Source organism: Cricetulus griseus, chromosome 2 (assembly GCF_003668045.3).
Source record: "Cricetulus griseus strain 17A/GY chromosome 2, alternate assembly CriGri-PICRH-1.0, whole genome shotgun sequence".
Classification (NCBI taxonomy): Eukaryota; Metazoa; Chordata; class Mammalia; order Rodentia; family Cricetidae; genus Cricetulus; species Cricetulus griseus.
The window spans coordinates 37,502,576-37,526,864 of NC_048595.1; the positions used below are offsets into that span (position 1 = coordinate 37,502,576).

A 24,289-nucleotide genomic window follows, 5' to 3' on the forward strand; every position below is an offset into this window, starting at 1 on the left:
GTTGGGCCAGAACTCCCTAGAGCTGCTTAGAACCTCCTGGGACTTAGACCTCAGGCCTCTGCCCTGTGACTCTCATGCATGAGGTCTGTGTGGCGCTGAATACTTGCCCACTTAACAAGGAAGGTGATTTTGTTTGGGATGCTGAGGAAAATCCTGGGTGGATTAAGATCCAGTCTGGAACTCTGGGTTCTGAGGTTCCACTGTTGAAACATCAGATCCAGGACTGGGCTACCACAGCTGGGGAGGACTCAGGTCCATTCCTGAGACATTCCTTAGCAACACCATTCCCTGTCTGTAGAGATTTCTGCCACACAACTGACTTAGGGAGATTGCTTTGGAGAGGAACTGAGTGCAGGGTATTAGACAGAATCTTGGAGCAACAGGAGTTTTGGTGACAGGCTGAGGCAGGAGGTGTTGGTGACAGGATGAGCATACAGAAGGAGAGCGGGGGAGTCCCAGAACCTTAGGCTGTGTTCTGTACCTGCCTGTTTACAGAAAGGCCCACAGTAAGCCTGCAGAGCCACAGCATCCAATGCCTGGTGTTCCTTTCTCTTACAGGGTGGGGGCTCCTCCAGGGTCTCTATGCTACAGTGACACTGCTCAAACATTCCCAGCACAGGGTTTGACACCTTCTGACATATCCATCCTGGGACAAATGAATCAGGGGCAGGCCAGGCACGACAGACTTCTGTCTGTGGCACTGAGGGATGCATCCACATCTTCCTTTTAATTTTAAATAATTAACCAATTAATTACTGGCTGCACTGGGTGGTTGAGGCCAGGGCCTTGTGCATACGAGGCAGGCACTATCCTGATGCTACATCCTCAGACTTCTTTCTACTTTTTATTTTGAGACAGACTCTTACTAATTGCCCAGGCTGGCCTTGAACTTGTTGTCTTCTTGTGTCAGCATTTCAGGCCCCATGCCACTTTTAAACTAAAGAGTTTAAAACTACTTGCTGTTATGTTGAGAATGAACCTCCAGAGTCAGACGTGAACATGTTCTACACACCCCAAAAGATGCTTACGGAGATGCTCAAGTGTCAGGGAAGGGCCTGTCTCTAAACTTCCACTCCAACTCCTTGTCCCTGCTTGCTCACAGCAGGGTCTGTGGCAGCAGGGTCTGCGCTGAGCCCTACAGGAGGCTGACAACGAGCTCCTAGACAGCCTGTCCCTTCCCTGCTTACCTGTCCTCGATGCGGACCCAGAGGTCGTTGAACTGCCTTGGCCTTTGGTGTTTGTTTAGTCTCTTGCGCCACTTTTGCCGTCCGAACTCCTCCAGCTGGCTAAGGCTGTCCGGGAGCAGGAGGTGTGGGGACAGGACTGGATCCTCCTCCTCAGGAGGGGTGGTGGGGGTTGCTGAGGTTGCTTCTGGGACTGCAGCAGCTGGGGTGGCTGGGGCTGGACTGGCAGAAGAGGTGCCCTCGGGAGAAGGAGCTGGGCTCCCAGTAGCAGGACTGCAAAGTGGAACAGGATGTGAGTGTGCCCTGTGTGCAAGGGGGGATGCAGAGGGGATGTCTTCAAGGTGACGGGAATGTCCCTGCTGGGATAGGCTGGAGGGAAGCAGGACAACCATTGTCTGTTACAGAGAGAACACTGATGTATTCTTTCATCTTCTAGTTCACAAATTCCCTGGAGCTAACATTTCCTAGAAATTAAGTATCAGCAGTGACCCAAACAGAGGTCCCCGCTCCGGCTCATACCCTGAAGTGGGAGACAGTAAAACACACAGGATATCAGGTGGCCACACTGCCGAGGAGGAGAACATGAACATATGGCAGAGACAGGTGTGAGAGCTCAGGGATGGAGGAGCTGGTTGAAAAATAAGGTCTATGCTTATCATTTGATCTCGATCAAGGTTTCGCTTAGCAATACCCCTGGCGGAGGGACTCTAGGTGAGCTTTCTAACTTTGCTGTGCCCCAGTCTCCTGTGATAATGGTCTGGACCTTCCCAGGGACATTGTGAGTTTATGGGTGAACACAGGCGAAGGGCTTAGAACAGTGCCTGGCAGTGGTAGGCAGTCCAGGCCACTGAATATTTGATGCTATTCAAGCTGCTTGTGTGCACTGGATATCTATGGATTATCTTTTGAATGGAGGCAGGACAGGGCTAAGTCACTAGAGTGCAACCTGAAGGCTGATAGAAACAGTGCACATCCCACTTTATAACTCATGGCCCAGATTGTGGATGGGTAGCACTTGGAAAGGGGATGGAAGAATATTGTTACCTGCTTCATCAGATGGCATGGTGGTGAATGAGCACAGCCATTCAGCACAATGCCTGGTACCCACTAAAGCTCTCTGATTCGGGTCACCAAGCAAAAGGACCTGACTATGCAGGCACTCAAGGGTCATTTAGTCATGCCTGTGGAGTTCCCGCTTAAAGTAGGGGTATGCCTCTCAGCCTGCAGATACTCCCTTTTATTCTTTGCTTTCTGTGGCCCCAAAGGAATTCCTTGGAGGGTGAGACGTGGTTTTAGGAATTGTGTCCAAGCAAACAGCTTGTGAGGGAGGTGGTACCCAGGACTGAAAGCAGCATGTCCTCCCATCCCACCCTCACATGGCAACAGTGAGTGGGTGAGGGGCTTCTCTCTCTTTGAAGAGAAAAAGACCATTGGCTCAGCTCATCCTCTCCCAGCCCCCATGGCAACTCCAGACTCCCAGGGTTCAGGCTATTGGAGATGCTGCAGCTGTTGAGGAGATAATTCAAAACAGTCAGACAAAAAGATAGCTACAGGAAGCACCTGTGGCCAAGGATGGCTTTTATTGTCATTGCCTCCTCAGCTTCCCCACCCCCTCAGCCCTGCTGGTTCCTTCATCCCCTGTACAGGAGACCAAGGCTGCGGATCCTCTGAGCAGAGCCTCCAGCAGAGCCAGTGGGGGCAGAGGAGGAGATCTCCTCCTGTAATGCCTGTGCTCCAAGATGAATAGGAGCCTGCCTGCCTCCTGGCCCTGCCTGGCCACACACAATGAGCTTCAAGGGAAAGGTCCTTGGGGGTGTGGGGAGAAGGGTGAAGTGAGAGAACAGGAGGGGACTGGAGGAATGCCTTGACTCTGAGGCTACATTGCATCCCTTATTCCTCAACACCTGCCTTAGCCCCCCCCCAAAACTTCTGGCTGAGGTTGGGGATAGTGGGGGGAGGCTGGGATGGAGCCCCAACACTGAGGTTCATGACTTCCTATAGAAGTCACACGGAACTGGGTGGGTATAGTTCATGTTCTGGGGACCCAAGAAAGTTTCCTTTCTGAAGGTCAAGGTCCCAGTCATTCCTGAGCTCCTTGTGCCTAGAGTAGGTACAAGAAATAGTTAGGAGCCAAGAGAGACCACAGAACCAGACTCCTACAAATGTGTCCTTCTGCAAGAGAGTTCACAATAGGCTCAGATGCTCTAACTAGGTCAGGAACATTCATACTTCCTGCCTTGCCAGGCTATGACAATGAGTTAAAAACAAACAGAGTGAGCCCCATACAGAGTGAGCAGCCAATACCATGTATCTGCTTGTCTGTGACTAAGGGGGCCTTTTTCGGACTTTGGGTCTTGTAACCATAAGGACAGGGGCTGAAATCACAAGAAGGTTCTTGCATAATGGCTGAAGCATGAATCTCTTGAGTTTGAGGACACTGACTCTAGGAGAGCTTGAGCCTAGTTAATGCCTGATGCTGGGGTTATAGATGCTGAGAGACAGAGCTGGGCCCTGTCCTGGGGAAACTTCCAGGGTGGTCCTATGTGGGGTGGGGCATAATAGGAACCCACATAGGAAGAGGTTGAGAGAGTGGCTCTGTAGGCAAAGTGAGAGTGTCCTGTCAGGAAAACTGGAAGCTAGGGGCACAGCCTGAGAAGGCAATGGATCCGATACAGGTGGGAATCAGAGGAGCATGAGTAGTGGGACAGCAAATGGGCCAGGCAGTGGAGATGGACACAGGGAAGAAAATAAATTGTAGCCTCTTCCTCCCATGGCATCATCTTCATTCAGTGTCTGGCTGTCCATTGACTTTCTATGATAACCGAGGTCACTTATGTCCCTGGCCCCATTCCCACTGCACGGGGTGATCCCAACAATGTTGCATATCAGCCTGCTCACCCCATTTATCACCTTCTAGTCACAACCCCTGGTCCAGCCTATTCCGGAGAGAGACCCCATCCCACAGCAGTCTGTTTCACGGCTCTCCCTGAGGCCTGATCAGGTTACAGGGGCAGTGACCACAGCACATGGTCAGGCAGAAGTCAGCCAGCCAGCTCTGAGATGCTACCATATACCCTGAGGCTCACCTGTGGATGTCTTGGCCAGCGGGTGTGTGGTCCACCTCCAGCCCTGCCTGTCTTAGGACATCGATGACAGTGTTGTTCCCCAGAAAGTGACCTGGAACATAAGATGCAGCGTGGTCTCAGCCACATGCTAGGTTGTGGTCCAGTGGCTAGATGCCATCCCTTGGGTTTGTGTCTTGGCTAATGAATTATACCAGTGGAAGTTCCCCAAGAGTCTCCTGGATGGGTACTGGGACAAGGAATGCCCATACATTAGCAGCAGGGTCCCTTTAAATCCAGGTAGTGTGTCTCAGTGGGGAGATGTAAACCTGGTCCACCCTGAATATATTCACACCCCAGCTCTGTTCTCAGGCTGCACCTCTGCACACTCCAGTTTCCTCACCTGTAAAGTGGGATTAATTAAAATCACCTACTCTAGTCTGCACACAGAGGCTCATGTGCAGCAACCTATTGTCTTATTGTGCCTAATGCCACTAATCTGACCCTAGTGCCAGTCCATCTGGGGTGGTTAGCCTACAGCAGTCATGAAAGGCCTATCTCTAAGAACATCCCTGCCCTACAGGTCTATGGTTTCTCTTTGTAAACTCCATCAGTAACTCATGCCTCCTTTCCTTAGTGCCCTGAGAGACCTTCAGGGGCAGAGACCACTTTACCACAGTCTTATACATGGCCAGGGTCTTACACATGCTCAGCATGTTCTGGATGGATCTAAGATTCATTTCTTCACTATCTACCCATGATAGCCTAGGTACTAGAGAATCCATAAACCCTTCCCAAATCCAGGACATTGACAGTGACCTAAAGGAGGTGCAAACAGAATGACTCCCATGAGATGGCGTTCAGAAGTGTGTGTGTGTGTGTGTGTGTGTGTGTGTGTGTGTGTGTGTGTGTGTGTGTGTGTGTGTTGTCCATCTCACCTCCCACCCACTGTTGATTCCCTCAGCAAGCATTTATGGCACACCTGCTCTGTATGAGATACTATATATATACACAGACAGAGAATTTAGGCCAGGGCTCAGAAGAAGGCAGTGGCCTCCTCTCTCCAGAGCACAGGTAGGTAAGATGTCTGTATCTTTTATAGCTCTGTTAGGGAGAGTCATTTCCTCAATCCCAGCCTCCTGGCCTCAGTCTCCCTACGTTTGCTGCATGAGCAGTTTGGGTTGGCTTGTGCTTCCAAAGCGCCTCAGGATCTCCCCATGTTGAGTCTGCTGCATGGCCCCACATGTAACATTGTCTTCCTGCTTAACCTGGGCATGGGAAGCAGGGGGTTTAATCACTGTCCCATGACTCTGATTGCTGGTGACGAGTGGTGACAGGTGAGAAGCGGGAGGGTCAGCATGCTGACAGCCCCAGGGAGGTTGAGAACACAGTGGACAAAGTGGCAGGAACAGACATGCTCCTGACACAGAGGGAGTCTGCAGGTCTTGTGCAGCGGCTGAAGCAGAGGGGACATCCTCAGCTTGACACACCTCCCCAAGTCCAGCCATGTCTCCCTAGCTGGTCAGTCAGAGTTGCTGGGGTTCCACTTGGAGATCACTGGAAGATCACCACACAGGGGAGGATGCTAAGGGTGTTAGTCCAGGATCTGGTATACTTCCTCTGAACCCTTGGGCACACAGGGCACACAGGGTACCACCACACAGAGTGTCAGGTTTCTCTATGACAGCGGGAGATATTGGAGTGCAGGATGAACATGGTTCATATTCATCGTCCATGGCAGAGAGTTTTGTTTCTTTAAAACCCCTATGAAAAGATGTTCTTCTTTCTCTATCCCTCTCTGTCTCCTCCTTTCCCTTCCTCTTTTTTTGCTTTTCACTTCTCTCCCCTTTCCCCTTCATTTCCTCCTTTCTCTTCTCCTTGACTGCCCCTCTTCTCACATCCTTACGTCATTGGTTTAGTGAGCACTGACTTATTGCACATGCCATGCTGGATAGTGATTGACAGTCTGAGTCCTCTCTGTCTCAGACTCTAGCTTTTGGGATGTGGGCACTACCTACAATGCATAAGACACCACAGGGACACAGGAAGTTGTGCAGGTATGTGAGGCACCCACATTAGTGTGGTGACAGGGAAGACTTCCTGGAGGAGGCGGTTTTGCTAGGTGAGGATGGGAGTCACTGGAGCTAGGAAGAGGGGCTCCAGGTGGAAGGCAGAATTTGCAAAGACTGGGAGAGGGATGAAGCTGGCAGGGTCTTGACACAGAGGCACAGGTGTGAACAGGTCCTCCAGAATCTGGCTTTGACCTCACATGCTGAGGACATGTTGTGTCTCTCCCTCATCGTGTGTGCTGGTTAGTCTCTGGTAACCCGACATAGACTAGACTCACCTGGGAAGAGGGACCCTCAAATGAGAAATTGCTTCCATAAGACTGGCCTGTAGGCATGCCTGCAGGGCTTTTCTGTTTTTCTTTTCTTTTTTTGTTTTTTTTTTTTTTGTTTTTTGATTAATGACTGATGTAGGAGGGCTCAGCCCACTGTGGGTGGTACCAGCCCAAGGCAGGTGGTTGTGGGTTGTATAAAAAAGCAAGCCGAGCAAGCCAGTGAGCAGCATTCCTCCGTGGAGGAATTCCTCTACTTCAGTTCCTGTCTCCAGGTTCCTGCCTCAAGTTTCTGCTCTCCACTTTCTGGGAGATGAACTGTGACCTAGAAATGTAAGATAAAATAAACCCTCTCCCCCCCAAGCTGCTTTTGATCAGTGTTTTATCACAGCAACAGAAGGCAACTAAGGCAGTCTGTGATCCTAGCTAGTGGCTTTCTTGTCACCAGTGTCCTTTCTCCGAAAATGTCAAATAAGCCTGTGCCTCTTTGACCTGCTCTGGGGGCAGCTTGAAGCCCCAGAGAGGAAGGAGAAGTAAAAGTCCTTGGCCAGCATGCCATCATAAGAGTGCTAAAACTGTCCCTGGCTAGGCTGGAGCCATCCCCCCTCACTTAGCTCTCCTCTCTCTGGCTGGAAGAGAGCAGTGGTGGCAATCTTCAGTGCTCAGGAGGAAGGACTCTCTGCCAGGAGTTCATGGCCTCTGCTCTGGACAATGAGATAAGTCCTCCTCTGTTTCCATGCAGAACTGGGTTTAAAGACAAGCTCTGGTGCTCCAATTATGGTTCCTACATCCACTAGAGAAAAATCCAAGTTTTGTTTGTCTGGGAGAAGTAGGTGACATCCACTGAGTGTCCTAAGACTTTACTGTGGGTGGTCAGAGTGCTCAGGCTTGGCATTGCCCTATGTGGCTTCTGTGGTGCAGACCTCAAGGGATGCTGCTGAACCCTGAGCACTGAATGTCTCCCATGTGAGCTGGAAGAGCCCTGGCACTCCCTCCACCTTAAGGCTTTTTGAATGGGATTGCTTTCTTTAGGTCAGGGATACTAGGAGAAAGCAAGTAGGGGCAGGTCAAGTTTAAATTTCTACCTTCTCTTCCTCTGAGCAACACTCTTCCCTCTCCTTCTCATCCTTCCTCCTGGGATGGGAGAATGGTACTTCTCCCCAACTCTCTTTGTATAACCCCATGAAGGACCCTTCTATATGGGCTGTGCCTAGAACTCTGATGTGAGTTTTGCATGCCCAGCCAGTATTTCTGACATCCACCCTCTCTGGTGTTTGGTCTCATGAGACCCACAGTTGCAACTTCATAGTATCCAAGCCCCCTACTGGCCTGTGCATTTTCATCATGCTCTTACTCTCTGGTGACTCTCTTGATGGGCTTTCTTCTGCCCAATCCAAGTATGAGCCCCAGAAACCTGCCCTTGGCCTGTTTCCTCTTCATCCTGTTCACACCTCAACTATCAAGCCTCACCTCTGGTAAGTTTGATGCTGTCTACTTCAGACATAGTGGTGCCCAGTGGCCCATGGACATTTCCACCCAACCCTTCCATGGAGCCCACCAACCTTGTTTGCCCTCTCTACTGGATATTGCTAATCAAGCTACACTGGCTTTCATCCTCCAACAGCCAATAGTGACCCCCAGATGTCACCTCTCAAATACACTGGATTGCCCAGCCACCACCACCTGCAGCAGAACTTCAGGAATCACCGTTCTTTAGTCCCTTCCCAGTGCAGCGAACCTGACCTGCCCATGGCCCAGAACTGACTCTGTTAGAACGTGCTCTCTAAAAGCCACCTGATGAGGGTGGGGGTGGGATATAACGATTTTGCAGGGTGGGACTATGCCTGATTCATGTTTGTCCCCAGAGTTAAGCCCAAATCTGGCGCACTACCATGGCTCCGTGAATGTTTGTTGAATGAATGAGTGACACAGCCTGTTACTCCACATCCTTTCCATGATCTCATCCTGTCCCCAGGAGACCCGAGTTTCCCCCATTCTTGTAGTTCAGCCTGGCCCTTGGTGATTCTCCCCAAGATCCCACCAATCCTAGGAGCTTGGCCCCTATACAGGCCAGAGTCAGGGTCCAGCATATGCTGTCCCCAGGGGTTGGCAGACAGGGCTTAGGCTTGTCTCCAAAGTTGGAAATTCTGGACAAGGCACCACCCCCATGCTGGAACCTGCAGGCAAGGTGGTGGAAGGTTTCCAAAGGGGCCCCACAATGTTGGGGCTCAGCCTGCTTGGCTTGCCCAGCCTCCCTGGGGCTCCTGGCCACCACTCAGCATCTCCCTCCAGCATTAGCTTCCAGCTGTTCTCTGGCCAGCTCTCTGCAGGAAGACACGTTCCATTTCGATTGCTGAGTCCAGAGAGGACAGACACAGAAGAGGAAAGGGAGGGTGGGGCACAGGGAACCAAGGAGACAAGAGGGAAGTAGCAAGAAAATCAGAGGGACTATCACAGGGTAGAGGTAGTGGGGAGCAGGGGGGAGGGAGAACCCCAGGACCTGGGAAGCAAAAGAAGACACAGGAGAGGGGCCAGAGACCAGCTGTGAGATGCAGCTTCACAGAGAGAAGAGGGGAACAGGAGAGAGGGGGGGGGAGGAGGGAGGGAGGGTATGGAATGACATCTGCAGTAAAATGGAAGAGGATGGACCTAGCAAGAGGAGAGAGGACCAGAGATGTAAGCAGAGACACAGGGGAGAGATGGTCCCAGGATGGGTTGTATTAGAAGGGCATCAGGAGGATCTAGGTTCAGGGAGTTTAGAGCTTCAACACTGTGGGGGCGGGGCTCCCTGAGACAAACCAGGGGGCATATATATCTATATCTATATCTATGATATATATATATGTGAATTCATTCATATATATATGAATGAAAGGGGGCCGTGAGATGTTTTCAGAGCTGAGAAAAGGTTCCTTTTTTATTTTTTTCTGGGTGCATGATGGGCTGTGCCAGTGCACAAGGCTTGGGGAGCAGAGAGCACAGTGTGGGAGCCCCACCTGACTCTCCAGCATGGGTAAGTAGGGCAGGACAGAGCTTGGACACAAAACCCCACTCACCAATGACCCCTGTGGCCTTGGGTAGTTTCCTTTCCCTCTTTATGTCTCAGATTCCTCATGTAGGGTTGTACCACCTGGCCTCCTGGGCCTCCCTCCACCAGGTGGTGATCTGAACACATCAAGCAAGCCTCCAGACCACGCTGTTTTTTTCATCCTCAAAGTAGCCCTTGAAAGTGCTCCCATTTTACAGATGAGGAAACTGAGGCCTAACGAGGGGAACAGGACTTTCCCAAGGTCACACAGCTGGTCAGAGGCAAGGCTTCTTGGGCTTCTCCCCAGAACTGTCCCAGTTCACAAGCTTTGTCATGCCCACTCTGAAGTACTTGGCAGCTGCAGAGATGCCAAGATCATGGCTGGGGGCAGGAAATGGTCAGAAATGTGTGTACCTTCCAAAGTTCAGCAGATTGGAGAGGGAAGTGTGTCAAGTGCTCAGCATGAACAATGCGCCAATTAACAGGGCAATTTCAAGACTGCAGTGGGGGCTGGGTGGCGGAGGAGGAGGAGAGAACCAGATGTTCCCCGCACAGGCTCCAGAGTAACGCGGGTGCCTTCGGCCAGCACACATGTTTTCTCTCCAGTGAGCACGCGGGTTTCCAGTTTTCTCCTCCTGGAAGAGGCATCCCAAGTCCGTATTTATGTTCCGTCTGAAATTAATGCAAGGGAAACTTTCAAACGCGAATCTCACTGCCAGGGCCTCCGGCCGGATATCAACCCAGAGCCGTGTTTGTTTTCCCTAGGAAGTGTGACAGGAGGGATGGATAATGAGGGGTACCAGGGCTTCTAGTCTATCCAGGGCTTTGTGGAGGGGAACTGGCTGACCTGGGCCTCCTCTCCTGCTCTGCCGTCATGCAGCACAAGGCTGAGCCTTCTCAGTTCATTGGGGACTGACTTGACACTGCCTGTGTAGCCAGCTTCATGCCAGGATCTGAGACATACTGTAGTCTCTATCCATTGAAGAGGGAGATAGGCACACACAGGGCAGTGATAAGGTGGCATAGAGATCGGGGAATGAAGATAGAGGGATGATGGACAGGGGGGCCGTGAGGGCACGGCGCCAGAGGGGGTAGGCAGACAGTGCTGGTGACAACAGTGGTTCTGTAGTTGAACTTAGAGAAAGAGGAGTTGGGGACTGTGAGGATTGGGGCAGGAGGGACAAGCTGTGGAATTCTGACTTCTACAGGACAAGAAGGGGCAGACTTTAGATGGGACCAGAAAACTCTTCCCAGAACTATCTGACTGGCCTGGAGGGAGCTCTCTACTTCCTGAGGTGTGGCAACGGGAAACCTACATCCTCAGGAGTTGGTGATGCCTGGGTGGTACCCCATCTCTTGAGTCCTTTAGTAGCCTTTGCTCCGTGCTGCTGTGTGGCAGCTTCTGGAATTCCAGGCATTGAAATTGAAATAGTGATGGAGGAAAGACTGACTTTGCTCTGCCATCAGCATGGGCTCTGCCTAGGACCCTCTGTTGGCTAGAGACATATTCAGAGACAGAGACTCACCCAGGCTCACTGTTACTTAGCACCAATCTTGGTTCTTGAGATTTCCCTGCAGTACCACAGAGGTCCTCTAGCTCCTCATCTGGGGTGGCCTGCCTCTCTTATGGCCAGGAGCCCTGTCCTTGGAGAACAGCAGGCTGTGAGGAACCAGGGGTCCTGGAGTAGTAATGACGACACAAAATTACACTGACTAGCCTTTAAGCTGGGTCTGGTACTAAGCTATTTATGTGCTGCTCACAAACTCCAGGCCAGTTACAGAAGGGACTCTGAGGCCGGGAGAAGTGAAGGTGCTGACTAGTACAGGGTACTTCTCAGGAGAAGTGGGGCTCTCCCACAGCCTACCTTCAAGCCACAATCTCATCTGTCACTTCCTCCTATTGCTTTGCTGGCACTGCCCAGCAAGAGTGCTGAGCTCATAGCTGGGATTCTCAGATCTTCCACCAACAGCACAGCCATGGAGACAAGCTGGGGGACATGGCACACAGTTCCTATTGACTTGCCCTGTCCAAGGAAAGGCTAGCCTCACACAAGCCAGAAGGATCTTTTCTTTTCTTTCCTCTGGATTGAATTAGAATGGTTCTGGCTCAGGATGGCAGCCATTGCGAAGAACATGCTAGTCTCTATATTCATGTTGCATGTGTGGTATGGTCACAGGGCTCTTTTGGCACTGTTGGGAATTCTGAAGCACTTCTGGAAGGTTTAGCCTCATGTTTGTGCTAGCAGAGCAGGACAGACAGAGATGCTATGGGGGAGGGGAAGAAACTATTAGGAGTGCAGCCTGTATCTAGACTCTGGCTGTCCTTGGACCATCTGAAAGCTCTGAGGAGCTTCTCTTCCACAGGCAGAGAGTAGAGAAGCAAGTGCGAGTGCAGGGAAGGATGGGCCTTGTCTTGAGGACTAGGGGGCTGATGTGAAAAACTGGAGGACCTCTGGACTTGCACGAGGGACATTTCAGCTGGCTTCCACCTTCTCCAGGAAACCTTCTCCAAGTCAGCTTCTGCCAACATGCATGAGAAGTGGGATGTGGGGTCTGCAAGGAACCTAACACCTCACCTCTTGTGGGTCCCTTGCTGTGCAGATGGAGTGGGAAGGACTCCGAGAAGACTATAGGAATATCTCAGAAGGCAAGCTGTTTCCATGACACCAAGCTGTTTCCCTTTCCCACCCTCACGGCTTGGATGGAACTCTTATGGCTTACTTTTCTCACTGATTCTCTCTCTTACCATTTGCTGCCTCCTCCCCCGCCCCCGAAACCCTGCTTAGCATTAAGCCTCTGCCTCTTGCCTCAGCCTGTGTGGTTTGCTCAACAGGTCCCAGGACTCTCTTCCTAGTGAGGTCTCAGGCCTTTTATTTGTTACTGTAGTCTCATCTTCCAAAAGGTGGGTACAGTATTGCCAGAGCCCCTAATTTTTACCATGGGGACAGAAGACTTAGATTCTGAATCAAATTTTGCTTGGGGTAACATAGGAGTAGATGGTACTTCTGCTTACATACCTCAGGGTTATTTCATTCATTCATTCATTCATTCATTCATTCATTCATTCATTCACTCATCTATCCATTTATTCATTTAAGAAGTGAGGATGAGCATCTTCTAAGTTTCAGGGGCGCAACTTGAACTAAGAGATGACAGTGTTCTTCTGTGTGAGCACAATGTGAGGATGAAGTTCCAGGACACTGTGGGAACTTAAGACAGAGGGCTCAAGTAGCTAGATAATGTTTTGGGGAGCTTAGCTACAAGGAAGGACCATCACCATCATCTCACTAAAACTCTGAGGCTCTCTTGCTTCCTGTGTGCACATCTACTTATCTGTCTGCCAAATGGAACTGAAGGAATATCCTGTTCTTACAGGAAGCCCTGAGTATGGGGGTTGAATGAGTGGATTGTCAAGCAGAACAATGTACTTTCTACAGGAAGTAGCCTATTCATTCATTCATTCATTCATTCATTCATTCATTCATTTTTGGTTGTGTTGGATTAATGCTGGGCAAATGCTTTATCTTCGAGCTATATCTATGTCAATGCAGTTGCCTTCAGCTAAAGTGTTCTCATGGCTCAGTATGGTGGGCGTATATTTCTCCTTTCCATCAAGTTTAAATCTTTACCACTAGTGTGTTCTTGCCTCGGGCCCATAAGTGTGGCTCTGAATGCCTTTCACCAGCCTGAAGGCCGAGTGTTCTGGATGTTCCAACACTCAGAGCACTAGATTTGTGTCTCTGACTCTGCCTGCCTTCTTTCTGGACTTTGCTTTTTGTGGGGCAGTTGGTGGATACCTTGGAAGGCATGTACAGGTTCTGCAAGGCTCCATGCCACTCCCAAATCTCCAAGAGTAACTGCAAAACCATGTTGGAATGTCGAAATGCTGTGATCCTAGAGAGCCAGGATATGGCAACCGGGCAATTAGACCAATAGGATGCTGGGGTCCAAGGATTGTGGGATGTCAGAATCGGATTTTATTCAGACTATAGCGTGCTAGAGTCACAGAAACAGATAACTCCAACTGTTGGAGTTGGAAATGGAAATGCCCTAGAAGTTACCTGCCCTCCCCCAACTCCAACCTGCTGGAGACTCATGCTTCCAACTCAGCTCCTCCAGTTCCTGAATCACACATTTTATTACTAAAAACAAGATGCAACAACATCCTGGGGTGGCCGAACAAATAAACATCCTGGGAAGATCTATTTCCCTAGAATGAAGGATAAAATTGTCATTTCCTCCTAGTGCCCAGTAAGGGCCCTCTCACTCATGAGATGCCCTGGGACTGAAAGGGATAAACTTAATTCTGTATGATTTGGTCCATCATGTATTTATACAAAATCTGTCAGGTGCTAGCAATTTTGAGACTGTAGGCCCTGTCTTGATATAGTTCACATGCACCGGAGGTCACAGAGCAGGGCATGTATGCAGGTAAAATCAGGGGGCAGCAGGGTACAGTGTTCATCTTTAAATCCTAGCTGTTGAGTGTTTCTAGAGAAACCACTTGCAACTCCATAGGGTTATGGGCCTTCATTTCCAGGAGAGACAGCAAGTATCTGGCAGGCACCTGCTGGAATCCTGGTCCCCAGCAGACATTATGGATCAGGCAGGGCTCTTCTTTGCTGGGTTCTGGTGTGTGTGTGCGTGCGTGCGTGCGTGCGTGCGTGCGTGCGTGCGTGCGTGTGTGTGTGTGTGTGTGTGTGTGTGTGTGTGTGTGTGTGCGCTTTTATTTTTCCCCAGCACCACACTCTAGGCACCTACTAGCAATCAACCACAAATTAACTTGAGATTTAGCTCGAGTTAAATCTACTCTAACTTCCTGTCCTGGTCAAGTTTGTGATCAGCTTCTTTTGGATTCCTGTCAAACACTTCCCCCTCTTTAAACCAAGAGCCCTTTGTCTTCCTTCTCAGCTTCACCTTCCAGCAGAAAGAGAAGGCCTAGTTAGAAGGCATGCTCATACACACTTTAGGTGAGGAGGTGTCCTCTTCTGCCCAGGGACCAACTCTTTCCCCTTGCTCCATTATTCCTTTCCTACCTCTTTCTATACCGGCGGCCTCAGCCATCTCACTTAGGTAATGAGGCTTTAAAAGTGCCACAAAAGTTGCCTTGAACTTGGCAGCACCTCTTCCCTCATTCCTTTTATTATGCCAAAGTACTTCTCATAGAAAAGCAATGTGGATGGGTGTGGGGTGAAACATGGTTACCAGTTTTTAGTGTTGCCAAGTAAGGACTTTGAGACCCTTTTCTGCATCTATCTTCACCTTTTTTTTTTCCCCCCAGGATGCTGGATTTGAAAAAGTGCTTGAGTGGATCATTGTGCCCTGTGGCTTGGGACATCACAAGACGGTTCATGTTTTGCTTCTTTAGGCTCTCAGCTTCCTCAGCTACAGGAGAGAGCTGGGGCTGAAAGACCATTGGTCTCTGGGTAACCTTAGACCTGAATCCTGGACCCTTTTTGGAGGGGCCTCCTGCTCTCTCACTGGCCTCCTGTAGTGACTGTGCTTTCTAGAGGATCCTTCAAGTCTGAGGAACCAGGGAACTAGGTGACTCCCGAGGCTGCTCTTTTGCAGTCAGTTAAGGCCATGGAGTACAGAATAACTGCTCAGAGGCAGCTGTGCAGTAAGAGAGGAGAGATGCTGGGCGAGGGGTGAGGGGTGTATGTGTGCAATTCTTTGTTCAGGTCCTCACAGCCACCTGGCTCACACCAGTCATCCTTCATATGTCCTGCAAAAGGGAGAGTGGTCCTCCAATCTCTATGTATTACTCTGTATTCTGTTCCTATAGGCTCCTCCAGGAGGCCCTTCTGAAATCCCACCTGTCTCCTTCACCTGTACCAGAATCCTAGACAGCCTGTAATCTGAGTTCAATCCCAAGCCAGCCCCTCCTGTCTAAGTGAGTAAACTGAGGTTATAAGGGGGGAGAAGACTTGCTGTAGGCCACAGTGGGCCATAGCAGAGACAGTGTGAGTCCAGAGCTCTTTGTGTGCAGCTTCTGTGGCTTTAATGAGCTGTCTTCAAAGGGCCTGCATCCATGACTGAGCTCCTCCCACCAACCTTGCCACAATGGAGGTTCAGAAGGGAGAAGAACAGCCTGGATAAATATATTCCTGGCTCTTGCCCTCGACATACTTGGAGCTGAATGTGTAGGGGAGACACAGACAGTAGATAGCCCCATTACAAAGTCAGGATGTCCAGAGAGGCCCTTGTGAATTGGACTGACTGCTTGGTGTGGAGGGTAAAGGCCACATAAAGAGAGGGCAGAGCAGCAGACTGATGAAGACACAAGATGCCATCTTGTTTGTTTGAGACAGGGTCTCACTACATAGCTCTGGCTGGCCTTGAACTGTCTAGGTAGACCAGTCTGGCCTCAGAGATCTGCCTGCCTCTATCTCCATAGTGCTTGGATTATGGGTGTACAACATCACACCCAGCTGTAATCTATCTTTTAATTCTCATAAAACACAGATGGATTCCCCAAATTCAAGTGACAAGGAGTAAATGGTTATTATAAATCACTGAGCAAAAGTTGACTAACAAAGAACTCAAATCCAATATCCTGGCCCCAATGCAGCCATTGCGGAGACAGCCACAGAGAAAGGCAGAAAAGGTGAGAGGGAGCAGAGGAAAAATAGAGAACCCAAGGAACCATGTGTAGACATCTTAAGTTCCCTTTGCAGGAGAAGAAAGATTCCCCAGAAACATTTGGTGCATGTCCCATGTTGCCATGGCGATGCTTAAGTTCATTATAATGGTGATGATGATGATTGTAGCTGCCATTCTGGATCCCCACTACACAACAGGTTATTTAAATAATGTCACATATCCTTACAACTACTCTACAACATGGAAACTTTTGATTCATCAAACATCTATTGCTATCCTTCCCATTAAGCAGAAGAGAAAATTGGAGCCTTGGCAAAGTACCAGCTAGGGTGACATGACACATGGCCTGATTGGAGTTGGAGTCAGAACTGTGTGCTGTCAAAGTCCATCTCCCTCACCCCTGAGGCCACAGGGCCCTTATTATTAGTCCTGGTTCTAAGTTGGGTGGGTCCAGGCTGGGTTGGGCACTGGAGGATTGTTTTGGGTTCTTACAAGTCCACCTGGCACTTGAAGAGGCTGTAAGAGTTACCATGGACTGGGCAGGGGCCGTTTCCCTTGCCAAGGAAGATGCTATGAGACAATACTTGGTCAGAAGCTGGGGAAGTGCTAGCCTCCTAGTTCTGCTACTGGCTACCGTGTGGCTTTCCTGCCCTCTTCTGGGCCTCAGCTTTTCCCTTGACAAGAGGAGGTTGGGGCCAAACCTGCTCCAAAGGCAAAGAAGCAGATCTTGTCCTGGTTCTCCTGCAGCAGCGCCATGACTCTCTTCCCCATGCGCTCATTCCTCTTGTAGATGAGCTCCTGGCGGAAGTAGCTGTCAATCTCCTGGGCTGTCACCTGCTCATGAGGTGGGAGGGTGGTGTTGATGAAATTGGGTAGCTGCAATGGTAAGAGAAGCCACCTTTAGGTCTTGATGGAGCAGGGCACATGTCAGATAAATGCACAGTCCAGGTAGGACTGGCAACTCACCTTTCTAAGGCCCTCTAGCAGGCTCTGTGTTTCCTGTTTCATCAACCCTCAAACCCTCAAAGATGAATATTGTTCTGGTTTTACATGTGAAGCAAGGGGGTGGGGGAAGATCCTGAGACGTGTCACAGCTAGGACAGTCACAGTCCAGCCACGTGCCCTGGTGGTAAGACTCCCACACAGGCCTGCCTGGTATTTCTCTAGAGGTTGGGACCATGCTGAGTTCCTTATATTCTTTCTTTAGTCCTAGCCAAGGAACCTAGTTCAGCAAGAGGGTGTAGATGACAGGTGTGACAAGAAGGCCAGAGAGCTTGGGGGTTAGGGAGACTTGGGCTTTGGCTTCAATTCTGATGCTGGGTATACTGAATAAGCTACTCCACTTTGCGGCGCTCTGCCTCTCATTTGTAGGGAGGACTAAGTGATGGGGGGGGTTACTAAATGAGATGATGGGTGCTGCTGTGGCCGCACTCTCCCTTCTGCTCCACAGAGGTAGGCAGGGCAGTACTTTTGGCTTTTCTCAGGTCTGAGCTGCTATCTGCCCACCTGGCTTCACACTTTTAGACCTTTGTCTTTTCTTGAGAACTATTCCAAGATCACGGATCCTTCCAGCCTGATGCTTGTGGGATAAGATGCCTAGGGCTTGTCCATCCTTAGAGTTCTGGGTCCTTTACCCTTACTCCTCTCCATGTCCAGCCTGAGGCCTTGAAACAACAGCTTTGCTGATTGCTTTGAACTAATCAGAAGGATCCCTGAATTCAAGGATGAAGTTATGTCGTTCCAAGTCCTCAGGGCCTGCTACAAGGAAGATGCCTAGTGGGGTTAAAACCTTGAACATAAGAAATCTGTCTGGATTTCTGAGTTCTTATCATTTCATCTGTCTGGCCTGGATGGTAGGCTCAGGCATTGTAGCACCATCTCCTCCAACATATGCATGGGGGTTGCTGCGGGAACTAAGGCAATGAATCAAAACACACTGTTTTTCCTCTCAGTCCACCCTTGGTCATAACATCTTCCAAGCTCTTGCTTATAGAACATTTTCCAGTTTTCATTGTCTTCTACCCAAGCATAAAGTAACATCCTAACTGAAAGATGAGGGGAGATTGTCCCTGAAGATGCCAACTTTCTAGAGATCTCAGAACTTCAGAAGAGCCAATTATTAGCCCAGTCACATAGCTTTTTAAATTATTTATTTATTTTACAGCCACTGTTGAGTTGTCAACATCCTTTCTGGAGAAGATGGGGGAGACTGAATCTGCCTCTGGTATGCTGGCCAAGGACCAGCGGGTGAATGGGTGGTAAGAGCCTGTACCATATGGCTCCTTCGTGAGAGAGGCCAGACTTACTGCTCTGGGATGAATATGGAAACAATGTGATTGTCTCATTGAGCAGTGCACAGTGTGTACAGTGTATGCACAGCCCTGCTCCTGCCTAGGCTGGTACAGAGCTGGCATCCAGAGACTTCATGTTTGGGAGAGAGACAAGTGAAGGAACTGCATTCTTTCCCTCCTCCACTCTGGAGGGGATGACTGGCAGCCCTGATGAACTAGGTCACACTTGACTTGATGCAGTTACAGAAGACGCTAAAGATTTGGAGTCAGGGTGGAGAACAGAGAGGCCATGACTAGAAGGGCTGTTTCTGGAAACACGTCTCTCAAAGGCCTCTCCCTGTTTATGGGGTATGGGAGAGGAAAGGAGGCCATGCTCTACTACACATAAGTGTTTGTTTAGTCAGTGAGCAAGGGGTTGGATGAGCAGGCTGAGTGGCAGTTGAGGAAGAGTGGTGATGAGCACAGGTCCTGCAGTCACACAGCCAGGGCAGCTTGGGTTGCCATCCCTATTTCATTGTCTGGTGCTCACTAGGTTATGGTCTCTCTGAGTCTCATGTTCCTCTCTTGTAACAGGGTGACATGCATGGCTTATTGCATGGATTCAATGAGACCAGCTTTGGAAGACGCTAGCGTAGTAAAAACACTGTGAAAATATTGAGTTATACACCTCACCTTGCATTGTCACCTTCCCATACGATGTCCCAGGTTACTAGAGAAGGGCGGCCTCTAGAGATGACAGATGGTCATTAGAACCACCAGAGAGATGTGAAGACAGAGGTCTGATTCCCTTCCTTCTCCCATGGGTTACTGGATCTGTGGGCACATGTTCTTCCTTCCTGCTATACTTTCTGGCCACAGGGCACACCCAAAAAAAGATTCCCCAGGGGACTGAAGGTATTTACAGGGACAAGGAAAAGAGTAAAATTTCAAAACCATGAAGAAGTTGGACATTCAGCTTATCCTGGGCTTCCTAGCCACTGGCTAACACTCTCTGTGTGTCTCATGCTGAGGGCCTTGGCCCCATGCCAAGGATGGGGCCTGGGTTTGGGCCAGGGCTCTGGGAGAAGCAAATTAATGATGTCATTAGACTTGTCTGGGGCCTTAAATCTCCCATGACAAGTTTAAGTGCAGGGCATATGATAACATTTTGAAGAGATCATGGAATGTCCCTAGAGCCTCAGAGAGACTGGTGTGTGATGGGGTGACAAGGAGATGGGCCAGGCAGGACTGCGATCAGGTCATGGAGGAGGGATTCAGTGTAGGCCAAGTGTCCGGGTCTGTTGATAATACTCAACCACCCACTTCCCTGTACCCACCTACCTAGTAGACAACCTTTGAGAACCTTCCTAGATCCTGCCCTGTGTCTGGCTAGGGATCACCCCCCCCCCCGCACCCTCAGGCGGGGTCTGCTGTATCTCATGAGTACCAGCCCAGTATTGGAGTCAGCCATGCTTGTACGAATTCTGTGGGATATGTAGTTGGAAAAGGTGAGGAGGGGAGCAGGGCTCACAGAAGGTCCTGATGTGTGACTATGTGGTCTGGTTTGTCCAGGTCAGTCTAGGTTTGTGGCTGGAGGAGACTGCTACACTGCTGTCAATGATCTTGACTCTGAGTAATAATCTACTGTCAAAAGTATCTGGATTTGGGTAAAACATATGTGGCTACTGCCCCTCAGGGAGCTAGGGACCCTGGGATTCCCAGGGAGGACTTCTGTGTGGCCCTCCCATGGACACTAACGACATCATTGAGCTGGAGCTGCAGAGACAGGGCACAATCATGGCAGTGGTGGAGGGTATGCAGTTAGGGGGGTGGGGGAAGGAGCACCGGCCTCAGGCACTGCACTGTCCTGCCCTGAACTCCAAAGGGTATCGGAGTACCCTCCCCACTGCAGCCAGGGGCATCTTTCTGACTGCAAGGCTCCCTGACTTCCTCTCCCGGGCACCCACTCCTTAGCCACATTGCCACCCTACACTTGTTCTCTGCTATGCAAACCATGCTCCCTGGAGACACCCACCAGTCCCTCCTGTCAGCTGTCATTGTCACCTAGGAAGCTCCACTAGCAAACTTAGTTCCTACTTGATGATTATCCTGAAGCCTTCCTGACTGCATCGGGGTGATGAACCCTAAATCTCTAGATCCCCAGACCTTGAGGCTGAGAGGCCTCTGACTGCACATGTGGCCCCACATAGCAAGGGCAGGGTTCAGCCTTGTGACCCTGACTTTTCTGCACCTTGGGGCAGGCTTCCTGGGTATCGCATATGCAGCCTAGGACTAGGACTAGGATTTGACTAGGACTCAAATCTGGGTGGAACACTTGCTCTGTTGGGTGCATGGCTGCTGCCGTCAGAGATCAGCAGTGCTTCTGGACAGAGGTTCAAAGGTAATCTGAACTGACCATTCCCCAAGCTCACTGCATACCTCTCTCGTCTGGCTTAGAGTCAGCCACAGGCCTGGCCTGTCTACCTCTTCTTCCTTAGGGCAGCCACCTCATAACCAGTTATCCATCTTGCAACCAAGATCTCTTTGCTGTGGAATCTACCTGCTCTGAACCTGGCCCTTAGTAGATTCAGAGTGAGGCTCACTGAAAGTGCGGCTCTGGTGGGAGTCCCATCTGTTCATGGTGTCAGGCTCCTCTCCTCGTTCCTCCACCATGAGACTAGATTCCTCAGACCTGGAGCCTCCCACAGTAAGGGCTGGGTTCCTTCTTCCATGCTCTAAGCTTCCCTAAGTACATGATGTACCTACAGTGTTACGCGTGACAGTCACTCACTGGCAAGTACTCTGTGCCAGGCGCCAAGGGGTCTCTCCAGAACCGTGGGGACCAAGGGATGAGTAGCTCATCCCTGCCCTCAGGGAGCCTGTGTCTGGGGGTTGGGTGGCAAGCATAGACAGAACATTGTGGCCCCAGTCTGGCTGGCCTCCAACCAGAACTCTCCCCACTCCTCCTCCTCTGGATCTCTGGTTCACTTGCATATTGTGCTCAATGCTGGAACATTCCTCCTTTGTCTGTGGCTAATGCAGGTTCTTCTGTGGCCTTTCACTTTACAGGAATCTCTTGTTATTGCCCCAATCTCAGCTGCAGCCACATCTAAATGAGATATTCCGGCCATGGGCTGTAGCTGTCCCCAGAGCAAGGATTCCCTACCCTATATGAGGCAGCAATTTCCTGGGTCTTCCAGGCTCCTCATGAGATTTGTCTTCTCTGGCTCCCACCAAATCCCTTTGTGCACGGTGTTACCTCATTGACAGACTATTTCATTTATTTGGCAAATATTTACAGAGTCCTACTTCAGGCTGGGGACTTCTCTCGCCAGAGGGGATAAATGAATTAATGGCAGACCCAAATTCTGCCCTCATGGAGCTTGTGTTCCAGTGGGAAGGGCTGGATAGTAAGTAGTCCCTAACGAAGGATTGAGTGTATCATATGTTAGAGGGCTTTCCAGATCATGGGAGCAACGTGGGGACATAATAAAGCAATGACAGTTGGTCTATTTTTTTTTGTGGGGATAGGGGTTCAGTCTACAGTTCAGACAGGGTGGATGGGGTTAGTTTTACGGAGCTGGTGATGCCTGAAGATGGAGAGGGAGTACATTATGGTGACATCTGGGAGAAGCATCTATGCTAAGGGAATAGCCAGTGAGAGGCAGAAGCACGCAGAAGGGTTCTTGAGATGACATGGTAGACTGTGCTGCTGGGGTAGATACAGGACATGGGGTCAGGAGCAGGGGCAGAACAGGAGGAGCACACAGACCACTGCAGAGACTGGCTTTTGCCCTGAGAAAATGGTGGCTGTAGGCATGTCCAGAACATAGATATGGCCTCCTTTGCCTAATCCAAGCTTTCTGGGTGGATGAACATCCAAATACCACAGCAAAGGAAACCCTGGGGGAAACTGTGTGGTGCCTGGGGGGATACCTGATTCCATCCAGGGACCTGGGGCAGTATCTCAGAGTAGGCAACACCAAACCATGATCAAGTTGGAGGAATCCAAGAGAGGAAGAGTCTGGACAAAGGTTCAGAAGTACTAAGGGACAAGCTGTAAATTCCACAGACAAAGCCACCAGAGGGTAGGTCTTAGAGGATCCCTGAGTGCTAGATGGAGTGTCTGGGAATTTGTTGGAGATCAATGAGGAGGCCTGGTAAAGTTTGGGCAGGGTGAAGCCAAACTCAACTATTTGGGGCCCTACTCAGGGTCTTGCTAGCCTGTTTGTGACCTTTGCTCCAGTATTTGTATCAAAGTAGAAGGTCCTGAGACAGATTCAAGGCCAAGCTCACAGTAACTAGGTTTTCCCTTCTGTGGGCCTTCTGGTTCAAGTTGCTGTTCTTGATGTTTTAACATCAATAAGCTGTGCGGCCTTGAGCAAGAAAGTCTGCTCTCTTCTCTGAGCTGTAGTTTTTCCCTCCATAAAGGAGATGACAGTAGCTTCTACTTATTAGAGCTGGTGAGAAGCTGGTCTATCTATACCCACCATACAGTAGGCATCTGATAAATGCCATGCAATCATGTGGGCCTAGCTCCAGGACTTCGTAGCTGATGACGCAGTGGCCATCAGGGCAGGAAGAGAGGAGGGCCTCACCTGGGATGTGTCATGGTTGAAGATGACTGCATTGAGGTCCCCGCAGTTGTAGTGTTTGATGAGGTCCTCTGTGGTGTAGGGTGCCTGCAGGCTCCCAGCCCGCACACTTTCATGCTGCAGCAAAGTCTGGTTCAGGGCAAACAGCACCTGGCCGAGGAAAGAGAAGGGCATCAGGGATGTGCTCAAGGACTGTTTGGCCTCTGGGAGTGTACCTCCACCCTCTGGACATTGGGGCTATAGGCATGGAACAGAAGGTGCATGACACAGCAAACCATTCAAATTTGGAGTTTGGGGTGAGTCTTCCTTTTGACTCCCTTGTTCTGCTTTGCTTAGAAGTATTCCAGAACAAGAAAACCCATGTTACAGTCAAGAGCACCCCCAGATGCAGTCTAGGCAATGAACAATAGAAATCAAAGCTCAGTTCTGTGTCCAGGCCCAGCGGCCTCAGGAGCAGGATCCTTGGAGCCCACCTTCCCATGCATTCAGCAGATGCACCCTCTATCTCCTCTGTTTTCTGGGCTACTGGCTCCAGGGTTGCAGTTTCCAGAATCAGGGTCACTTAGAATAATCTACAGAGACCCCTTAAGAATGTTTCCCAGGCTCCCAAGCACTTTCTAAGCAGCTTATGGCATTTGGAACTCATGATTCCCACAGGGGCCTTAGACACAGGCCCTGGGAGACTACCTGTTTCAGCCTTCCCATTTTGTTTACTTGAGACAGGTTCTCATTATGTAGCTTCAGCTTCCTTGAACTCACAGTCCTCCTGTCTTACCTCCCAAGTGCTGGCATTATAGGCACAGACCACCATACCTAGCCAGAGACCCCAGTTTTAGATGGGGGAAACAGGCCCAGAGCGTGGAAGGTACTTTACCCACATGGCTTGAGCTGGAGTCTGTGTCACAAGATCTGGTATCCCAGACCTTTTTTTTTTTTTTTTGCCAACCAAGGGACTTTGTTGATCTCACCCGTTCTGATGCTGGACCTGCTTCAGCCAATGGGACAATGGCAGTAAGCATTACACAAGAGGGCCTGAAAAGCACCTGGGTGCTGTGGCTAGCCACTCTTCATATGCTCTTTGCCTTTGACTCCACTCTGATGGAGGGTGAGAGAGCAAAACATAGAGCAAAACACAGCGAGTGACACTCAGACCAGTGGACAGATAGTCAATTTCTAGACACGTGAGACCACCAAAATCAGTGAAGCTGA

The 24,289-nt window shown here is 50.2% G+C and overlaps 1 protein-coding gene across 5 annotated transcripts in view; it reads right to left on the reverse strand.

Moving 5' to 3' along the window:
• Positions 1-24,289, reverse strand: part of Trabd2b (TraB domain containing 2B) — a 205,633-nt gene that overhangs the window by 11,130 nt on the left and 170,214 nt on the right. For 3 of the 5 annotated variants that reach the window (XR_004768175.1, XM_035439716.1, XM_035439715.1), the window contains exons 3-6: positions 23,084-23,230; positions 16,917-17,091; positions 4,271-4,361; positions 1,188-1,553 (exon numbers count right to left, since the gene is read on the reverse strand). Coding sequence is in view for 4 of the 5 variants with exons in the window: in XM_035439716.1 (XP_035295607.1) it covers positions 1,188-1,553; positions 4,271-4,361; positions 16,917-17,091; positions 23,084-23,230 (779 nt within the window). In the remaining variant the exon portion in view is untranslated. Of the gene's footprint in view, positions 1-1,187; positions 1,554-4,270; positions 4,362-10,013; positions 10,285-16,916; positions 17,092-23,083; positions 23,231-24,289 lie in introns of those variants that run through there. The other 2 variants (XM_027402479.2, XM_027402481.2) reach the window with 2 other exon arrangements.